The 17,514-nt window shown below is 42.7% G+C and overlaps 1 protein-coding gene across 1 annotated transcript in view; it reads left to right on the forward strand.

Annotated features, from left to right (window-relative positions):
* LOC119955005 (serine/threonine-protein kinase TBK1-like) overlaps nt 1–17,514 on the forward strand; it is a 53,968-nt gene that overhangs the window by 13,270 nt on the left and 23,184 nt on the right. The window contains 8 exon segments of the mRNA XM_038780800.1: nt 3,474–3,653; nt 5,911–6,107; nt 9,454–9,512; nt 9,627–9,718; nt 12,892–12,993; nt 14,433–14,511; nt 15,088–15,209; nt 15,315–15,391. Of these exon segments, the coding sequence (XP_038636728.1) occupies nt 3,474–3,653; nt 5,911–6,107; nt 9,454–9,512; nt 9,627–9,718; nt 12,892–12,993; nt 14,433–14,511; nt 15,088–15,209; nt 15,315–15,391 (908 nt within the window).

Here is a 17,514-nt window from a genome sequence, read left to right on the forward strand (position 1 = left end):
ATATGATCAGCAGGATGGCGAGCATAAAGATTAGATTGGATTTGTTTATTGTCATGTTTACTGAGGTACAGTGAAATGTATTTTTCTGCGAGCAGCTCAAACAGATCATTTAGTACATGAAAAGAACAGAAAATACATAAAAGGGCAACACAAGGTCCACAATGTGAATACATAGAAACCGGCATTGGGTGAAGCATACAGGAGTGTAGTATTAATCGGGTCAATCTATTAGAGGGCCGTTTAGGAGTCTGGTTACAGCAGGGAAGAAGTTGTTTTTGAGTCTGTTCGTGCGTGTTCTCACTTTTGTATCTCCTACCCAATGGAAGAAGTTGGAAGAGCGAGTAAGCCGGGTATGGAGGGATCTTTGATTCTGCTGCATGCTTTCCCCAGGAAGCGGGAGGTGTAGATAGAGTCAATGGATGGGAGGCAGGTTTGTGTGATGGCATGGGCGGTGTTCATGACTCTGACGTTTCTTGCGGTCTTGAGCCAAGCAGTTGCCATACCAGGCTGTGATGCAGCCAGACAGGAAGCTTTCAATAGTGCATCTGTAAAAGTTGGTAAGAGTCAGTGCCGAACCTCCTTAGTTTCTCGAGGAAGTGTAGGTGCTGTTGTGATTTCTTGGTGGTAGCGTTGAAGTGTGTGGACCAGGACAGATTTTTGGTGATGTGCACTCCTAGGAATTTGCAGCTACTAAACATCTCCACCTCGGCCCTGTTGATGCTGACAGGGGTGTGTAGAGTACTTTGCTTCCTGAAGTCAATGACCAGCTCTTTAATTTTTGCTGGCCTTCAGGGATAGATTGTTGTCGCTGCACCACTCCACTAGGTTTTCTACTTCCCTCCTGTATTCTGACTCGTTGCTATTCGAGATCCGACCCTCTATGATCGTGTCGTCAGCAAACTTGTAGATGGAGTTGGGACCAACTTTTGCCACGCAGTCGTGCCACGAAAATGGATTTTGTGATTAGAAATATGAGAGAATGATGGCCCAAGAATGAGAAGCAGTGGGCTGGCAGACATCCCCAACGGCAGGCCAGGCGATTAGTTGTAATTTGGAACCATCACACGGATAAGATTGAAGCTGAGTAAAAGGATCTCTGATCGTTACCAATCAATCCGATTCTCTTTTTTAAAAGTATTTTTATTAAGGTTTTGCGGAATTTTTCATAATAAAACAGTAGTAACCATAATAGCAAAACAAACTAGAGTGAACATTAACATAGTGCAAAAAGAGAATATACAATAACAATTAAATAGACATTACAAATCCGTCTCGGGGCTACTGGGAGGCAAAGGCCAAGACGTCGGCCTCTTTCGTCCCCTGAACTCCCGGGTCTTCTGACACTCCAAAGATCGCTATCTCTGGACTCGGCGCTACCCGTGTGTTGAGCACCTTGGACATTGCCCTCGCGCACCCTTGCCAGAATGCACTAAGCTCTGGGCATACCCAAAGTATGTGGACACGGTTTGCAGGGCTGCCCTTGCACCTCATACAGCTGTCCTTTACCCCAGAAAACCTGCTCATTCTTGCTGCTGTCATGTGTGCCCGGCGGACCACCTTAAATTGAATTAGACTGAGCCTGGCACATGATGAGGAATTAACCCTGCAATCAATCCGATTCTTAACTGAACTGAAGTCTTTGAATCAGCTAACCATAAACTGAGTAACCTTTTCAGGCTCACTCAGTCCTCATTTTAGAGAAACAAGAACTCACCCTCGGCCTGCAGACCCTCCATGTACACTCTCTCTCTCTCTCTCTCTCTCTCTCTCTCTCTCTCTCTCTCTCTCTCTCAGACCTCTCATTGGAAGGAGCTTTTTTGGAAGCCAACCACCAGGTTGTAGAGTTTACTTATCTGTGTTGAGGAACAATAGGGTTTGAAGAAAACTGTCGTCTTTCATTCTTTCTGGGTGTTGATCCTCGCCCATGGCGAAATCTGCGGCATTACTGGTTTAAACCTGGCACAGAACACTCGGACTCTTTCACAACAGCTATCTAAGAAAGATTCTCCGAACTTTATGGAAAGTCCGCTGCCTTTGTCTGCAACCTCCTCCTCCCCCCCCCAATAAAAATCTTGTATTATTAAGTGAAAAAATTCTGCATATCAGTCCTAAAATCAGCCGCCTTGAGTTCAAACCTGTATCCCTTTGTCCTACTCTCACAGTTTAATTTACACTAATGTGCTGGATTTATCTTTCCCAACCATTTATTAGCATAATTCATCTTCCCCTGCAAGATTCTTTTAGGGCTATTAAGCCTAGCTTTCTTTAGTCTTTCCTCTGTTACATGTGGCTCAGTGGGTAAAACTCTTGTTTCTACATCGGACAGACAGTTGTGGGTTCACCTCCACATCTAGACTAAGACTCCAATGTAGAACTGCAGGGCTGCTGCCCTGTTAGAAATTCTGTTTTCCAGAAACCATGTTAAATGGGGCTCTGTCTCTCGTGGATGTAAAATATTCCATGGGACTGCATTGAATAAGAGCAGGGAGTTATCCCTGATGCCGTAACTAACATTTATCCCTCAGTCAACATCACACAAAAAAACAGATTATCTGTTTTTATCACATTGCTGTTTGTGGGAGCCTGCTGCGCATAAATTAGCATTAGTGACTGCTTCAGTGAAAACTACTTTGTACTCTTAGTTCGGAAAGTGCAAAGAAAATGCAATTTTTTTTTCATAATTCAAACATCAACTTCATGGCTTTCCTTTGCACTTTGAATATCCCTCTGCTTTCGTAGGGTCATAATTGTAGAGCACAGAAAAAGGCCTTTCGGCCCATTGTATCTATGCCGTCCAACAAGTGGGTCCTGAAGGTCAGCCTGTTGGAAAAAGTGAGTCCCTGGAAAAAAAGCTTGAAAGACACTGGCTGTCTCCGGTGAGCGGGACCATTGTGTCCCACTGGTCAGTCACTACCCAACTCTAGTCAGACAGTCCCCAACTAGCAAGATGCCTGTCTGCTTCGATGGGTGCTTGGAGCTTAAGAGTCTCTACTTAGGAAGAGAATGGAATTCAGCCCAGCAGGCAAACAAACAAAACAATCAAGTTGTCAACTCTTCAATTGGCAAGCTGGAATGTCAGGACCAAGTGCCTGAAATTGATGACTTTGCAGTTGGCTGATAATGCATACAAGAAAGCAATGATCAACTTGGACATTGACATGGCTTCCCTACGAGAGACCAAGCTCACCCAAGAGCAGATAACTAAAAAGAAAAAAGGACACATTCATACAGAGAAAGAGTTCAGAGGAAACACATGAGCACGGTCCAGCCTTCGCTGATGGGCGCCCTCCATAAACCAATGAGAACTAATAATAATCTAAGCTCTGCAATGTTATTCAAATGCCATTCCCATTGGCAACTAAGTAGAAAATACTGGAAATAATATTTGGGAAAACATGTTTTTTTTCCATAATTTTTAAGTAGTTGGTTTAGAAACAGCAAATATCATTTTGCTGCTCTTTCTCTCTCCATAGAGGCCTGCAGTCCCTGTTGACACCTATCCTAGCAAACATTCTTGAAACCGACCAGGAGAAGTGCTGGGGCTTTGATCAGTTTTTTGCAGAAACCAATGATGTTTTGCACAGGATAGTTATACACGTCTTCTCTCTGCAGCAAGTCACGTTGCACAAGATTTACATCCAGAGCTACAACACGTATGTATATTATCAAAGTGTGAAAATTCGGCAATTCTCAGCAAGTGTTCAATTGTAGAAGTCTGGCAGCCAATGGTTACTGATTCATTGAGAAAGTTGATGTTGCTGTGGAGAAGTCTGACTTTAAAGTTGTCCCTAATCCCTTACTCTTAAGGCCAGAGAGAATTCATGTTATGAATTGGTACCAGTTGGACAATCTCATAGGATAATGTTACACTGTGTTTAAATTGTTACATTTGAGAAATGTGACTCCCTTTTTAACAGCTTTTGAAAATGGCAGTCAAAATATTTTAACCCTGAAAAGTGAGAGCTAAGACATTTTGGGAGGACTTGCAATACAAGAGCATACAGAACGAAGACTAGGAAGTACACAGGACCAGAGAGACCTTGGGTTACATATCCTAAGATCCCTAAAGTCAACTGGACAGGTAAGGTGGTTAATAAGCTGTATGGGTGGCCCAGTGGTTAGCGTTGCAGCCTCATGGCGCTGAGGTCCCAGGTTCGATCCTGGCTCTGGGTCTCTGTCCGTGTTTCGCTCCCACAACCCAATGATGTACAGGTTAGGTGGATTGGCCACCCTAAATTGCCCCTTAATTGGAAAAAATGAATTGGGTACTCTAAATGTTTTTTAAAAGCCGTATGGGACACTTGCCTTTTTTAGCCGAGGCATAGAATATAAGAGCAGGGACATTATGATGGAGCTCTATGAAACACTGTTTAGGCTACAGCTAGAGTACTGTGGGCAGTTCTGATCATCATATGTTCCTATTATATTTAAAGCAGAAACTGATCGATTTCTGATTAGCAATAACATACAGGGTTGTGGGGATAGTGAGTGTAAAGGGCATTGAAGTGGCCAATCAGACATGATTGTATTAAATAGTGGAGCAAGCTTGACGGGCTGAATGATCTACTCCTGTTCCTATGTTCCATGCTGTGGGATGGATGTTGATTGCACTAGAATGGGTGCAGAGGAGATTCACCAGGATTGTTTCAGCTATGATGAGAGGCTGGTTAGGCTGTTGGTTTACTTTGAACAGAGAAGGTTTTGAGGTGTACAAAATTATGAGGGGCATAGGAAGAAACCTTTCCCCTTAGTCGAGGAGTCAATCACCAGGGGGCATAGAATTTAAGGTGAGGGGATTGGAGGAAAAACCTTTTCACCCAGAGAAACTCACGGCCTGAAAGGGTGGCAGAGGTGGAAACCCTCACAACGTTTAAGAAGCATTTCGATGAGCTCTTGAAACGCCACAGCATACAAGGCTGTGGGCCAAGTACTGGGAAATGGGATTAGAATAGATAGATGCTTGATGGCCAGCACAGACATGATGGGCCGAAGGGCCTCTTTCTGTGCTGTAAACCTCTGATACTATGACTTTATTATCTCAAAAGTACTCTATGTACAATTTGAGAGTGTAAACAATGTATAATATTGTATACATAATATTGTATACATAATATATTGGGAATGAATACCAAATGTTAGGGAATGTCAGCCGTGGCACAGTGGGTAGCACACTCAGCTCTAAATGAGAAGGTTGTCAGTTCAAGCTTCACTTCAGCACAAAAATCAAGGCTGACGCTCCAGTGCAGTACTGAGCAAGTGCAGCACTGTCAAAAGGTTTACTGATGAGAAATAAAACTGAGGTGCTGTCTGCTCTCCCGTGTGGCCACAGAAGATCCCATGACACCATTTTGAAGAAGAGCAGGGGAGTTAACCTTGGTGTCCTGACCAATACCAGTCAGCATGGCCATTATCTGATGTGGTTTGGGGTATTTTGGGACCATGGTGTGTACGTATAATTCTGTCCCTGTTTAAAATCATATTCGTAGTACTTCGATTTTATAGCTCCATAGCAAAGCAGTTTAAATAGTTTGCTGGAGTTTCTCTGCAGTACTGGCTGAGGCAATGGTATCTCATTGCCACAGAAGTCAGGCGGGTGTAATTACAGAAGGGCAGATTTAAACTGTACAGTCAGATTACATTATAAATGCGGACATGGAATTTATATGGGGAACTGAAATCTTGTAGATGTAAAATGTGCACAGGCAGGTATTTAATAGAGCTGCCATATACTGTTCACATGTACACACATTGTATGAATTAGTAGAGCGTCCTCTGGCAATTATATATACTTTGTCTCCGGCTAACTTGAGAATTGATTCAACAATGTGGATTCTTATTTAACAATAATACAGGTTTACATTAATCGATTAATTTTAAATTTACGTTTACGTTTATGGTTTTGCCTTTCAGCGCTTGCATATTTTATGACTTGGTCTATAATCAGACTACAGTTGAGCCCCATTTGCAAGAATTCATCTTTGAGGGCCGGCACTTCGAGCTTGAACCCCATGTACATGCTCACAATTTCCCCAAAACCTCTGAAGATAACCCTCTGATACTTGTGAACAGAGAAAACGTGGAAAAAGTGGGATTGATATTCCAAGAACGTACGTTTATTGAATTTTGAAGTGTTTTTAGAGGAAAAGCTCAATTTCATTTTAGTAGTCGATGTTGGAAACTGATTAGTATCTTTTTAACTGCTGTATCACCTTCAGGAAGAACAGGCAACTGTGGCACAGCTACTGTGGGTTTAAAAACTTGGACTGAATGTTGAAATGAGTGCCAGATTGACATTTTAATCTATAACCATTGTTAACAAGGATCTAAATTCATAAGTATTTACAAGATCAAGATTTGTGCTCTATCAACTTTTAACTGTAGGGTGAATGAATTTGTTTACCACATTTAGAAGCCATGTCTTTATATTCAGTAAGCTTTTCATTCAAATGTTAATGCAACACATACTATAGGTTCATTCATATGGGGTAATCCTTGCTGTTGTCACACTTTCCAAATATTACCGATGCATCCCACACTTAGACCACAAGACATAGGAGCAGAATTAGGTCACGTGGCCCATAGAGTCTGCTCCACAATTCAATCATGGCTGATATTTTTCTCATCCCCATTCTCCTGCCTTCTCCTCATAACCCCTGATCCACTTATTAATCAAGGACCTATATATCTCGGCCTTAAAGACACTCAGTGATTTGGCCTCCACAGCCTTCTGCGGCAAAGAGTTCCACAGATTCACCACCCTCTGGCTGAAGAAATTCCTCCTCATCTCTGTTTTAAAGGATCGTCCCTTTAGTCTGAGATTGTGTATTCTGCTTCTAGTTTTTCCTACAAGTGGAAATATCCTCTCCATGTCCACTCTATCCAGGCCTCGCAGTATCCTGTAAGTTTCGATAAGATCCCCCCCTCATCCATCTAAACTCGAACGAGTACAGACCCAGAGTCCTCAACCATTCCTCATACGACAACCTCTTCATTCCAGGGATCATTCTTGTAAACCTCCTTTGGACCCTTCCCAAGGTCAGCACATCCTTCCTTAGATACGTGGCCCAAAACTGCTCGCAATACTCCAAATGGGGTCTGACCAGAGCCGTATATAACTTCAGAAGTATATCAAGTCTTGTATTCCATTCCTCTCGACATGAATGCAAACATTGCATGTGCCTTCCTAATTGTCGACTGAACCCGCACGTTAACCTTAAGAGAATCGTGAGCAAGGACTCCCAAGTCCCTTTGTGCTTCTGATTTCCTAAACATTTCCCCATTTAGAAAATAGTCTATGCCTCCATTCCTCCTTCCAAAGTGCATAACCTCACACTTTTCCACATTGTATTCCAGGTGATTTATCCACCTTCAGACCTTGCAGTTTCTCCAGAACCTCTCCTTAGTAATGGTCACTGCACTCCCCTCTGCCCCCGATTCTCCTGGAGCTCTGGCATCCCACTGGTGTCTTCCACCATGAAGACTGATGCAAAGTAACTATTCAGTTCCTCTGCCATTTCTTTCTTTCCTATTATTACTTCTCCAGCCACATTTTCCAGTGGTCCAATGCCTATTTTTGCCTCTCTCCTACCTTTTATATATTGAATAAAAAACTCTTCCTATCTTCCTTTACATTACTAGCTAGCTTGCACTCGTATTTCATTTTCTCCCCCCTTATTGCTTTTGTAGTCCTCTGCTTGCTTTTAAAGGCTTCCCAACCCTCTGGCTTCCCACTAATCCTCACCACTTTGTATGCTTCTTTTGCTTTTATGCTGTCTTTGACTTCCCTCGTCAGCCATGGATGCCTTGTCTTCCCCTTAGCAAGTTTCCTCCTCCTTGGCATGAATTTCTGTTGTGCCCCCTGAATAACCCCCCCAAAAATTCCGCCATTGCTGTTCCACGGTCTTCCGTGCCAGGCTCATTTTCCAATCAACATTGGCCAGCACCTCCCTCATGTCTTTGTAGTTACTTTTGTTTAACTGTAATACCATTACATCTGATTGCAGCTTCTCTCCCTCAAACTGCAAGGTAAATTCTATCATATTGTGGTCACTGCTCCCTAGGGTTCCTTCACCTTAAGTTCCTTAATCAAGTCTGCCTCATTACACATCATCAAATCCAGAATTGCCTGTTCCCTAATAAACTCTGTCACAAGCTGTTCCAAAAAATCATCTCTCGGGCATTCCGCAAATTCCTTTTCTTGGGATCCACTACCAACCTGATTTCCCAGTCCACCTGCATATTGAAGGCCCCCATGATTATTATAATGTTGACTTTTTTACATGCCTTTTCTATCTCCTGATTTACTTTCTGCCCCACATCCTGACTACTGCTTGGGGGCCTGTACATAACTCCCATCAGGGTCTTTTTACCTTTACGATTCCTCAACTCTACCCATAGAAATTCTATGCCTTCTGATCCTATATCGCTCCTTGCTATCAATTTAACTTCATTCCGTTTGCATGGGTTTTGCCCCCACAACCCAAGATGTGCAGGGTAGGTGGATTGGCCACGCTAAATTGCCCCTTAATTGGAAAAAATGAATTGGACACTCTAAATTTATAAAAAAAAGAAAAAAAAAATTAACTTCCTTACTAACAATGCACCCCCGCCCCCTTTGCCCATCTGCCTGTCCTTTCGATAGGGCGCATATCCTTGCATATTTAGATCCCAGACCTGATCCCCTTGCAGCCACGTCTCTGTGATGCCCACAACATCGTACCAGCCAATTTCAATGTGCGCAACAAGCTCATTTACCTTGTTCCGTATACTGCGCGCATTTAGGTACAACACCCTCAGTCCCTCATTGACCACCTCCCTTCTCAAACTTATCACTTATTTTGCTCTGCCCTAGGGTGGTGATGTTCTCTTATTTTGGTTCTCTATTTCCCCTTCAGTTATTACACCTTCTAAGCTAACATTCTGGTTCCCACCTGCCTTACACAGCACAATGAAGCGATGGCCATTTGAAAGGAGGAGGAAATATTAAGGAAGGATAATGTATTAATGTATACAGAATGGAGGGGAATAGACATTTTACGATGATTATATCACTTCTAATTATATGTTGACCGATGACTTCATTCCGCTGGCTTCATTTTCTTTATCCCCTTCACCCCACTATCAGCAGCTGTGCTTTCAGCTAGTTAGATTCTGTGCTCTTGAATTCTCTCATCAACTCTTTCACTTTTCACCTTCCTTCTCTTCATTTAAGACCCTCCCTAAAATCTGTGCCTTTGACCAAGCTTTGGGCAGCCTTCCTAATCATTCCATCACTGTGACTCAGAAACTAGTTCACCCTGCATAGGGATTTGGGAAGTTTTCTATGATTGGTGTTTTCAGGAAGTGTAGGTTTGAATTCTAGTAGTATGAAAGCAAATTGGCAGCAGAACCATGCCTGTATTACATCTGTGACCGTCCATTACACTGAACACAAATTCATGTTTTCTATTGCAGCCTCAATTCCAAAGTTACATTCTCGTTATGATTTGGATCTTGATGTGTCCTGCACTAAGGTTAGGACTGTTTTGATTCTTTTTTTTTCTCCTGTAATAAAAAACCTGCAAACTTTTAACACTCCAAGAAATTCAAAGAAAATATCAAACTGGATATTGTGCATTCTATTCTAGAATATTGCTGGTGTTGTCTGTCAAGCACGGAAAATAGCCTCCACACTCTTGCATTATCAGGAATTGGTACGGAAGGGTGTTCGGTGGTTAATGTAAGTAAATAGTTTTCCTTTTTTTCCAAAATTTAGTGTACCCAATTTTTTTTCCAATTAAGGGGTAATTTAGCGAGGCCAATCCACCTACCCTGCACATCTTTGGGTTGTGGGGGTGAGACCTACGCAGGCACAGGGAGAATGGACAGTGACCCGTGGCTGGGATTGAACCCGGGTCCTCGGTGCCGCGAGGCAGCAGAGCTAACCACCGTGCCGCCCTATAAATTGTTTTCTTTGTTTTAAAAAAAAATGTTCAGAATTTGTTTTTTATATGCAAGGAAATGATCATCTTTATTATCACAAGTAGGCTTACATTAACACTGCAATGAAGTTACTGTGAAAAGCCCCTAGTCGCCACATTCCGGCGCCTGTTTGGGTACACAGGAAGAATTCAGAATGTCCAAATTATCTAACAGCGCGTCTTTCAGGACTTGTGGAAGGAAACCGGAGCACCCGGAGGAAACCCACGCAGACACAGGGAGAACGTGCAGATTCCACACAGACAGTGACCCAAACTGGGAATCGAACCTGGGACCCTGGAGCTGTGAAGCAACAGTGCTACCTACGGTGCTACTGTACTGTTCAAGTTCAGAGTCATCCTCTTAAGAGTTTTCAGAACCCCTTTTATTTTTAAGAACACATTGTGTTATCCCCGAACTCCTTTTCCCTGATTTGCATGTTGGCAGCTGGACTTTCGCCTTTGTTGACCCCAAGCACTGGTACGCCTTGACTAATCATTTGGTCGCCCGTCCTGTTGGTCTCATCCTTTGACTCTGCGGTAATCTTTGTCTGGTCGCACTCTTGTGAAGCACTGGGAACTTTTAAGTGCCTTAAAAAACGCTATATAAAAACAGGTTGCTGTGCTGCACTTGCATACGTAGCAATTTATTAATATGGTGCCAACCTTTCTTTCAAGTGAAATTTAGTTTTGAGACCATTTTGTAGTTATTCCTGATGTTACTGGGCCATTTATTTCTGTGCGGCAAAACAAAAAGTGCTGCTTAAACATGCAAGGATGTTCCAAGGTCTCTAGTGTCATGGCAAGTAAAGATATTGTGAATAATCTGAAAGATGCTGAAGATGCATGTCGTCTTTATTGTAACCACTGTATTCGATGTCTATTAACTGTTGCTGGATTTACAGTCATTTCTTTGTCCAAGAGAAAAAAACGATGATTCCAAAATTTCTTAATCTGCCTGAAAAACAAAAGAGAATTCACATCATGGACCTGACATGTTAACAGTTTTTCTCTCCACAGACACTGTCTGACTTGCTGAGTATTTCTGCTTATAATTTAAGAAAACTCAGTTATTGTAGCCTTGGACTTGATGACACTTGACCACACCTTTGACATTGTGTAAGTTCTGTCTGAGCTTCTAACGTTCAAGAGAAAGCATCAGCTCAGAACGCTGGAAGACTTAAACAAAAGTCAAAAAAAATCAGGTAGCCGGTTACACGTGTACATATGTTTGGCTGTTGAGCACTCCGTAGAATCACAGAATTGTTACAGCGCATTCAGCTTGTCATGTCTGCCTTCCCTTCCCGAGGGAGCAATTAACTTTGTGCCACTCCCCTACCTTCCCTCCCATACGCACGCACATTCTTCCTTTCCAGAAGATAATCCAGTTTCATCTTGAATGTCTCAATTGAATGTGAAAGTACTCCAATTTCTTCCTCCCCGCAACAATCTTCACTCCATTCCGAGTCAAAACCCAGCCATTCAGCAGAGTTTAGCAGGATCTATTCACTCTTGTGCATTCTGCCAGCTTGGAGATTTCTTCCAGTTGTATAATCTCTTGTCCCATCTATTCCTTTTTTAAAAAAATGATTTTTATTCAAATTTTCACAAAAAAGAAAACAATAACAGAAAATTCTAAGAACAAAAAAAAACCAGACCCCCCCCCCCCCCCCCCCCCCCCCCCCGCCGTAAATACAAAAGAGAAACAATAAATTAACGCCTGTCATTGGCAAAAAACAGATATTCAACCCAAAACAAAAACAAGAGACAACCCCCCTCCCCCCCCGGGTTGCTGCTGCTGACCGTTTGTTTTTACCGTTCTGCCAGGAGATCTAGGAATGGTTACCATCTCCTGAAAAACCCCTGCACTGACCCCCTTAGGGCACATTTCACCCTCTCCAATTTAATAAACCCCGCCATATCGTTCACCCAGGCCTCCACGCTTGGGGGCCCCGCATCCTTCCACTGAAGAAGAATCCTCCGCCGGGCTACTAGGGACGCAACGGCCAGAACACCGGCCTCTTTTGCCTCCTGCACTCCCGGCTCCACTGCAACCCCAAATATTGCGAATCCCCAGCCTGGATTGACCCTGGATCCTACCACCCTCGATACCGTCCTTGCTATACCCTTCCAAAATTCCCCCAGCCCTGGGCATGCCCAGAACATGTGGATATGGTATGCTGGGCTCCCTGAGCACCTAGTACACCTGTCCTCGGTCCCCAAAAAACCGGCTCATCCTTGTCCCAGTCATATAAGCCCTATGCAGTACCTTTAAACTGTATGAGGCTAAGCCTCGCACACTAAGAGGAAGAGTTCACCCTTTCTAGGGCATCCGCCCACATCCCCTCCTCAATCTCGTCCCATCTATTCCTGTCCGATGCTCCACCATCTGTGGTATCTCCATCACCTCCTATATCCTCTGCTTTGCCTCGGTCTTCTGCTTTGTTATCTCCCTCCTGGAACAAAATAATGTAAATTGAATTGTGAGGAGCCAGGATTACAGACTGGCATCAGGCATTAACTCAGCAAGAAAAATCTGCCTTTAATCCCGTTCTCTGATCAGAAGTAAACAATGGACTCATATTTGTTAATGCATTTAAAACCATTGAGTTGCACAGCAGATAAACAGACTCAAAATAAAAGCAAATTACTGTGGGTGATGGAATCTGAAACAAAATCAGAAAATACTGGACAATCTCAGCAGTTCTGATAGCATTTGTGGAGAGAGAATGGAGCTAACATTTCAAGTCTGAATGATACTGTCAAAGCTTTGGTCTGTTATTGCCTTGGAATACTGAAATCAAGTTACGCAAGTTCTGACTAGCCATTTACCACCCCACCCTCGCATCCACAAACCACAATCTTGCAAGTGTGTGTGTATATGTATGTGTGTATGCTGCCACAGTTATTCTAACCCGTGCATTCACTCCACTAGTCGAATCATCTTGGAGAGTTTTCACGAAATTTTGCACAGGAAGACTGAAGTGATTCTGAAGCTAAACTTCTGCATTGCTACGGTTGAGAGAGCCAAAAATCTGTGAGTATTAGCAGCACTGTCATTTTTAAAAATAAATTTAGAGTGCCCAATAATTTTTTTCCAATTAAGGGGCAATTTAGCATTGCCAATCCACCTAATCTGCACATCTTTGGGTTGTGGGGGTGAAACTCATGCAGACACAGGGAGAATGTGAGCACCACTTTCATAATAGCCACATGCTCTTTATTGGTGTCACAGACTCCATGATCCAATTTAATTTAGGACCCTTCAAATCGCAGAGAAGTCTATGAAACCAGATATCAAATGAAAAAGGGTGAGTCGAGTCCATTGGCTGTTACTTTTATCATAAATCTAAATTTTAGTGTTTCGCCCCCACAACCCAAAGATGTGCAGGGTAGGTGAATTGGCCATGCTAAATTGCCCCTTAATTGGAAAAAATGAATTGGGTACTCTAAATTAAAAAAAAAATACAATCAATCTAAGTTTAGAGCTACATAATTCAGACACGAGTTCCAACCACATCTCACGCTTGTGAGATTTGATTGGAAATTGGGGTCCAGCTCCAGCTGCCTGTCTATTTTGAATTCAACATACATGCAACTCAGACATGCAAATAATTTGTCAAATATTCTCATTGATGAAAAGTAACTTTCTTTTAAAATATCAAGAAATTTATACCACCTTGTAGAGAAAATTCTCAAATTTAAAAAAAAAAAGCAGGGAACTCAAGATTATCAAATTCCAGTTACAGCCAAACTGATGGATCAAAGTTTGGAATCTTGCTGTTCATTTCAAACCGGATATAAGCAGCTAATGGATGACCTCCGTAATTCATTCTTTCTCAAACACGATTTCAATTCTTCTGGTTGAGGGAGATGCGAGCAATACGCTGTCACCCTCACAGAATCACAGAATCGTTACGGTGCAAGGAGGCGGTTTGGCCCATTGTGTCTGTACTGGCTCTCCAAACGGATATCATGACATAATGTCAGTCACCTGCCTTTGAATGCCTCTATTGAAACTGCCTCCACCACGCTATCAGGCAGTGCATTCCAGATCCAAACCATTCTCTGGCCGGTACTTTCTGCCATTCATGCTGGTGGGATCATCTGGTCCCTCCCAACGGTGCACCCCGCCGCAGGTTTTCCGGCGGCGAGGCGTCCATTCAACGGAAACTCAGTTGACAACGGCAAACCAGAAGATCACGGAGCCGATCAATTGCAGACCACTCCACCACTGTGAAACACCTGGTGGGGTGCGCAGAAAATCCTGCCCGTTGTGTGAAAAGGCTTTTTCTCATCACATTTGCTTCTTTTGCAGGTCACCATAAATCTGTGCCCTCTCATTCTTGATTCTTTTACGACCGGGAACAGTTTCTACCGATCTACTCTGACTATCCCCATCATGATTCTGAACATCTCCATCAAACCTCCTATGCTAACCTTTCTTTTTGATTGTGCGTCTTGCACACTTGACAGATACGACAATTTGCAGCAGACAACCATACTGCCACCAGAACTGAATGAAATTCCAGAAATCCACAGCAAGCTTCTGCGTGTGAGTAGATTATTTTGTGAAAATCAAGTAACCCAACATTTCCACCCGAGCGCTTGTCCGTTAATATGTGATCAGAATAAGTTGAATTTAATAGACTTGAGGTCTCTGTATTTTTTTTGGTAAATTTAGACTACCCATTTATGTTTTGTCCAATTAAGGGGCAATTTAGCACAGCCAATCCAACTAACCTGCACATCTTTTTGGGTTGTGGGGGTGAAACCTATGCAGACATGGGGAGAATGTGCAAAATCCACAGAGATAGTGACCCGGGCCCAGGATCAAACCCAGGTCTGCGCTGCCGTGAGGCAGCAGTGCTAACCACTGCACCGCCCCCCTCTATCCGTTTTATTCAATGTTTCCATCAATGTTTCCCAAGAACTTTCTTTGTATAACCACCTTTGTGTTATTGCACTAGACACAACCGTCAGCCCACTCTTTGTTTGTCCTGGGTGCAAAGTTTTACCTGAACCAGTTCTGTTCCCACTTCTTCCCTTCAGAAATGGATTATGAAAAATGTTATTTGATCCTCCTAATCACTCCGAATGCTATATAAGTTTAAAAACATGCTTTTTGTAGTTGGCAGGTTCTTTGGAATCCATAAACCGTGATTTGAAAGACATTGAAGGCGCATTTTTGCCTGGTAGCCAATTGTCGGATCATTGGGCATATGAAAAAGGGACGCATCCAGAAGACAGAAAGTGAGTTTAAATTTCCAAACACCTACCTGCTGCTTTGTTGTTGCCTTTGGCAGGAGCTGTCAATCCTGTCCACGTAAATCAAAAATATGTTTTCTTTTTTTTTAGTATTGAAAAACTTCAGGTACTTCAAGATTTGATAACTGAGATCTATCATCAGTTCAAAAAGGATAAAGCGTTGCACAGTAAGGACACACACTTTTTATACTTTGTTAGCAGAGTAGTTGAAGGCCAGTATGTCAGCCACAGTCAGATGTGGACTCCTGATCTTAAAGTTAAGAGTTTGGTCGTTCAAGAAATCTTGCCTTTAAGAGCAAGGGTATGACCCCTTTCAGATGCATGCCTTTTAAAAGATATTTGCAACCAGAGTTTGGAGGTGGTGGGGGTGGGTGGTGAAAATTGTGCTGTTGAGTTAAAAGGAATCTTTAATGTAGGAAGGGGCAAGAAAGTGAGTAGTTTCTCAGAAGAACTCTTTCCCCATATGTTGCTTAATGAGAATTTTGACCGTTGCTGGTTTAAGACTGATCCCAGTTTATAATGATGTGGAGCTGTGGTCAAGTAGTTATCCTACTGCTCCCACATTGCCAAGTGAAACACTATGCATGATGACTTTATTGCAAACAAATGGGTAAATCTTAGAAGTTTTAATTGAGGCAGTTGTCTGTGGGCTTTTGAGAGATGGGAGCTGATAGAACAAATTTTTCCATTCCAGATTTTTAAAATGTTCTTTTGTGTTCCTTTTAAAGGTATTTTCTGTCACATAGCTAAAGTAGAGGAAGGCTGCCGTCTTCTAGTTGGCTTCACATCACTTGCCAGGTTTTGAGCCTGGCCCCTTCACTCCCAGTTTACACCAAAGCCGCTTTGTAGCAATACTGTCACTGTTCAAGAAGGCAGCACACCATCAACTTAAGGGCAGTTAAGAATGGGCAACAATGTTGGCCTTAACCTGTGACTCTCTCAACCCTTGAAAGAATATTTTTTTTTAAAAACACTAATATTCAGAGTCTCTTTAATAGAGCTAGCAAATATTGGAGATATATCGCAATTACTGAACAGAGAAAAGATGAGTTAACATTTTTGGTATAGACACTGTTGTTTTTCTTTCCAGATGTTGTTCATTCCAATGTATATTTTTACCATTGTGGGTTTTTTCAGTTTTCTAGCTTTTGCAGCAATTCTTTTTCTTTCTTATAAATTGAGAGTACCCAATTATTTTTTTCCAATTAAGGGGCAATTTAGCATGGCCAATCCACCTAGCCTGCACATCTTTGGATTGTGGGGGCGAAACCCACACAAACACGGGGAGAATGTGCAAACTCCACACGGACAGTGACCCAGAGCCGGGATCAAACCTGGGACCTCGGCGCCGTGAAGCAGCAGGGCTAACCCACTGCGCCACCTTGCTGCCCTCTTTTTCTTAATTTCATTGGCTAATTTTATTTTCTGTCGTGCAAGGGTAAAAGACTTGTATACTTAAAGAAAAACGTTGGGAACTACATGGAGCATTAGTATCTAAACCTTTGTGGAGGGTTGAGATTCATATCCAGCCTCGACAAAGGAGATGGAGAATTTTGCTTGTTGGCTTTCTTCACAAAGTGAGTTGGAAAATCTGGGTCCAGAATGGGTACAAAACTCTTCCCAGAGCCTGGGCCACTGTTAGTCTCATTCAGGCCATGGAATGGCTGTGGGGAATAAATAAAATATGCTGAACTTTGCAGAGTAGAGTATGTTCTTCAAGGTTGTGGCAGGATCCCGCATCTGATCATGCTATACCTGACCTTGGAACACTTGGTGTTGACACTGGGTGCCTGGGCTAGGCAGAGTTCCATTCCTCAGCATCAAGGTCCCTCAACTGGAGGAGTTCAACTTTGTGACAAATTACAGATTTTGGTTTGCTCGGAGCCAATATGTTGTGGTTAAGAGGAAAGTAGAGGAACCACTGATTGATACCACAGAGCTTGAATGCACTTAGGCAATAAATGCTGGCCTTGCCTATGCTTACGCAAGTTGAAAAAGCAATCTATGTAGAGTCATGTGCTGATGGCAGACCCATGAATAGATGTGGCATCATGAATTCTGCAAGATCCTATCTGCTATAGCAGTTACACAATGCACTCCGGCAGGTGGCCCCACCTCATTATTTTGTAGTCGGTGCCAAGTTATTGGGGAATTATAGCAGCTCAATTCTATTACCTTGATGTGCTCTGGAGAACTTTGAGTCTTGCCGTTGTTTTTTGTTAAATTTAGAATACCCAATTATTTTTTTCCAATTAAGGGGCAATTTAGCGTGGCCAGTCCACCTACTCTG

Source organism: Scyliorhinus canicula, chromosome 20 (genome assembly GCF_902713615.1).
Source record: "Scyliorhinus canicula chromosome 20, sScyCan1.1, whole genome shotgun sequence".
Classification (NCBI taxonomy): Eukaryota; Metazoa; Chordata; class Chondrichthyes; order Carcharhiniformes; family Scyliorhinidae; genus Scyliorhinus; species Scyliorhinus canicula.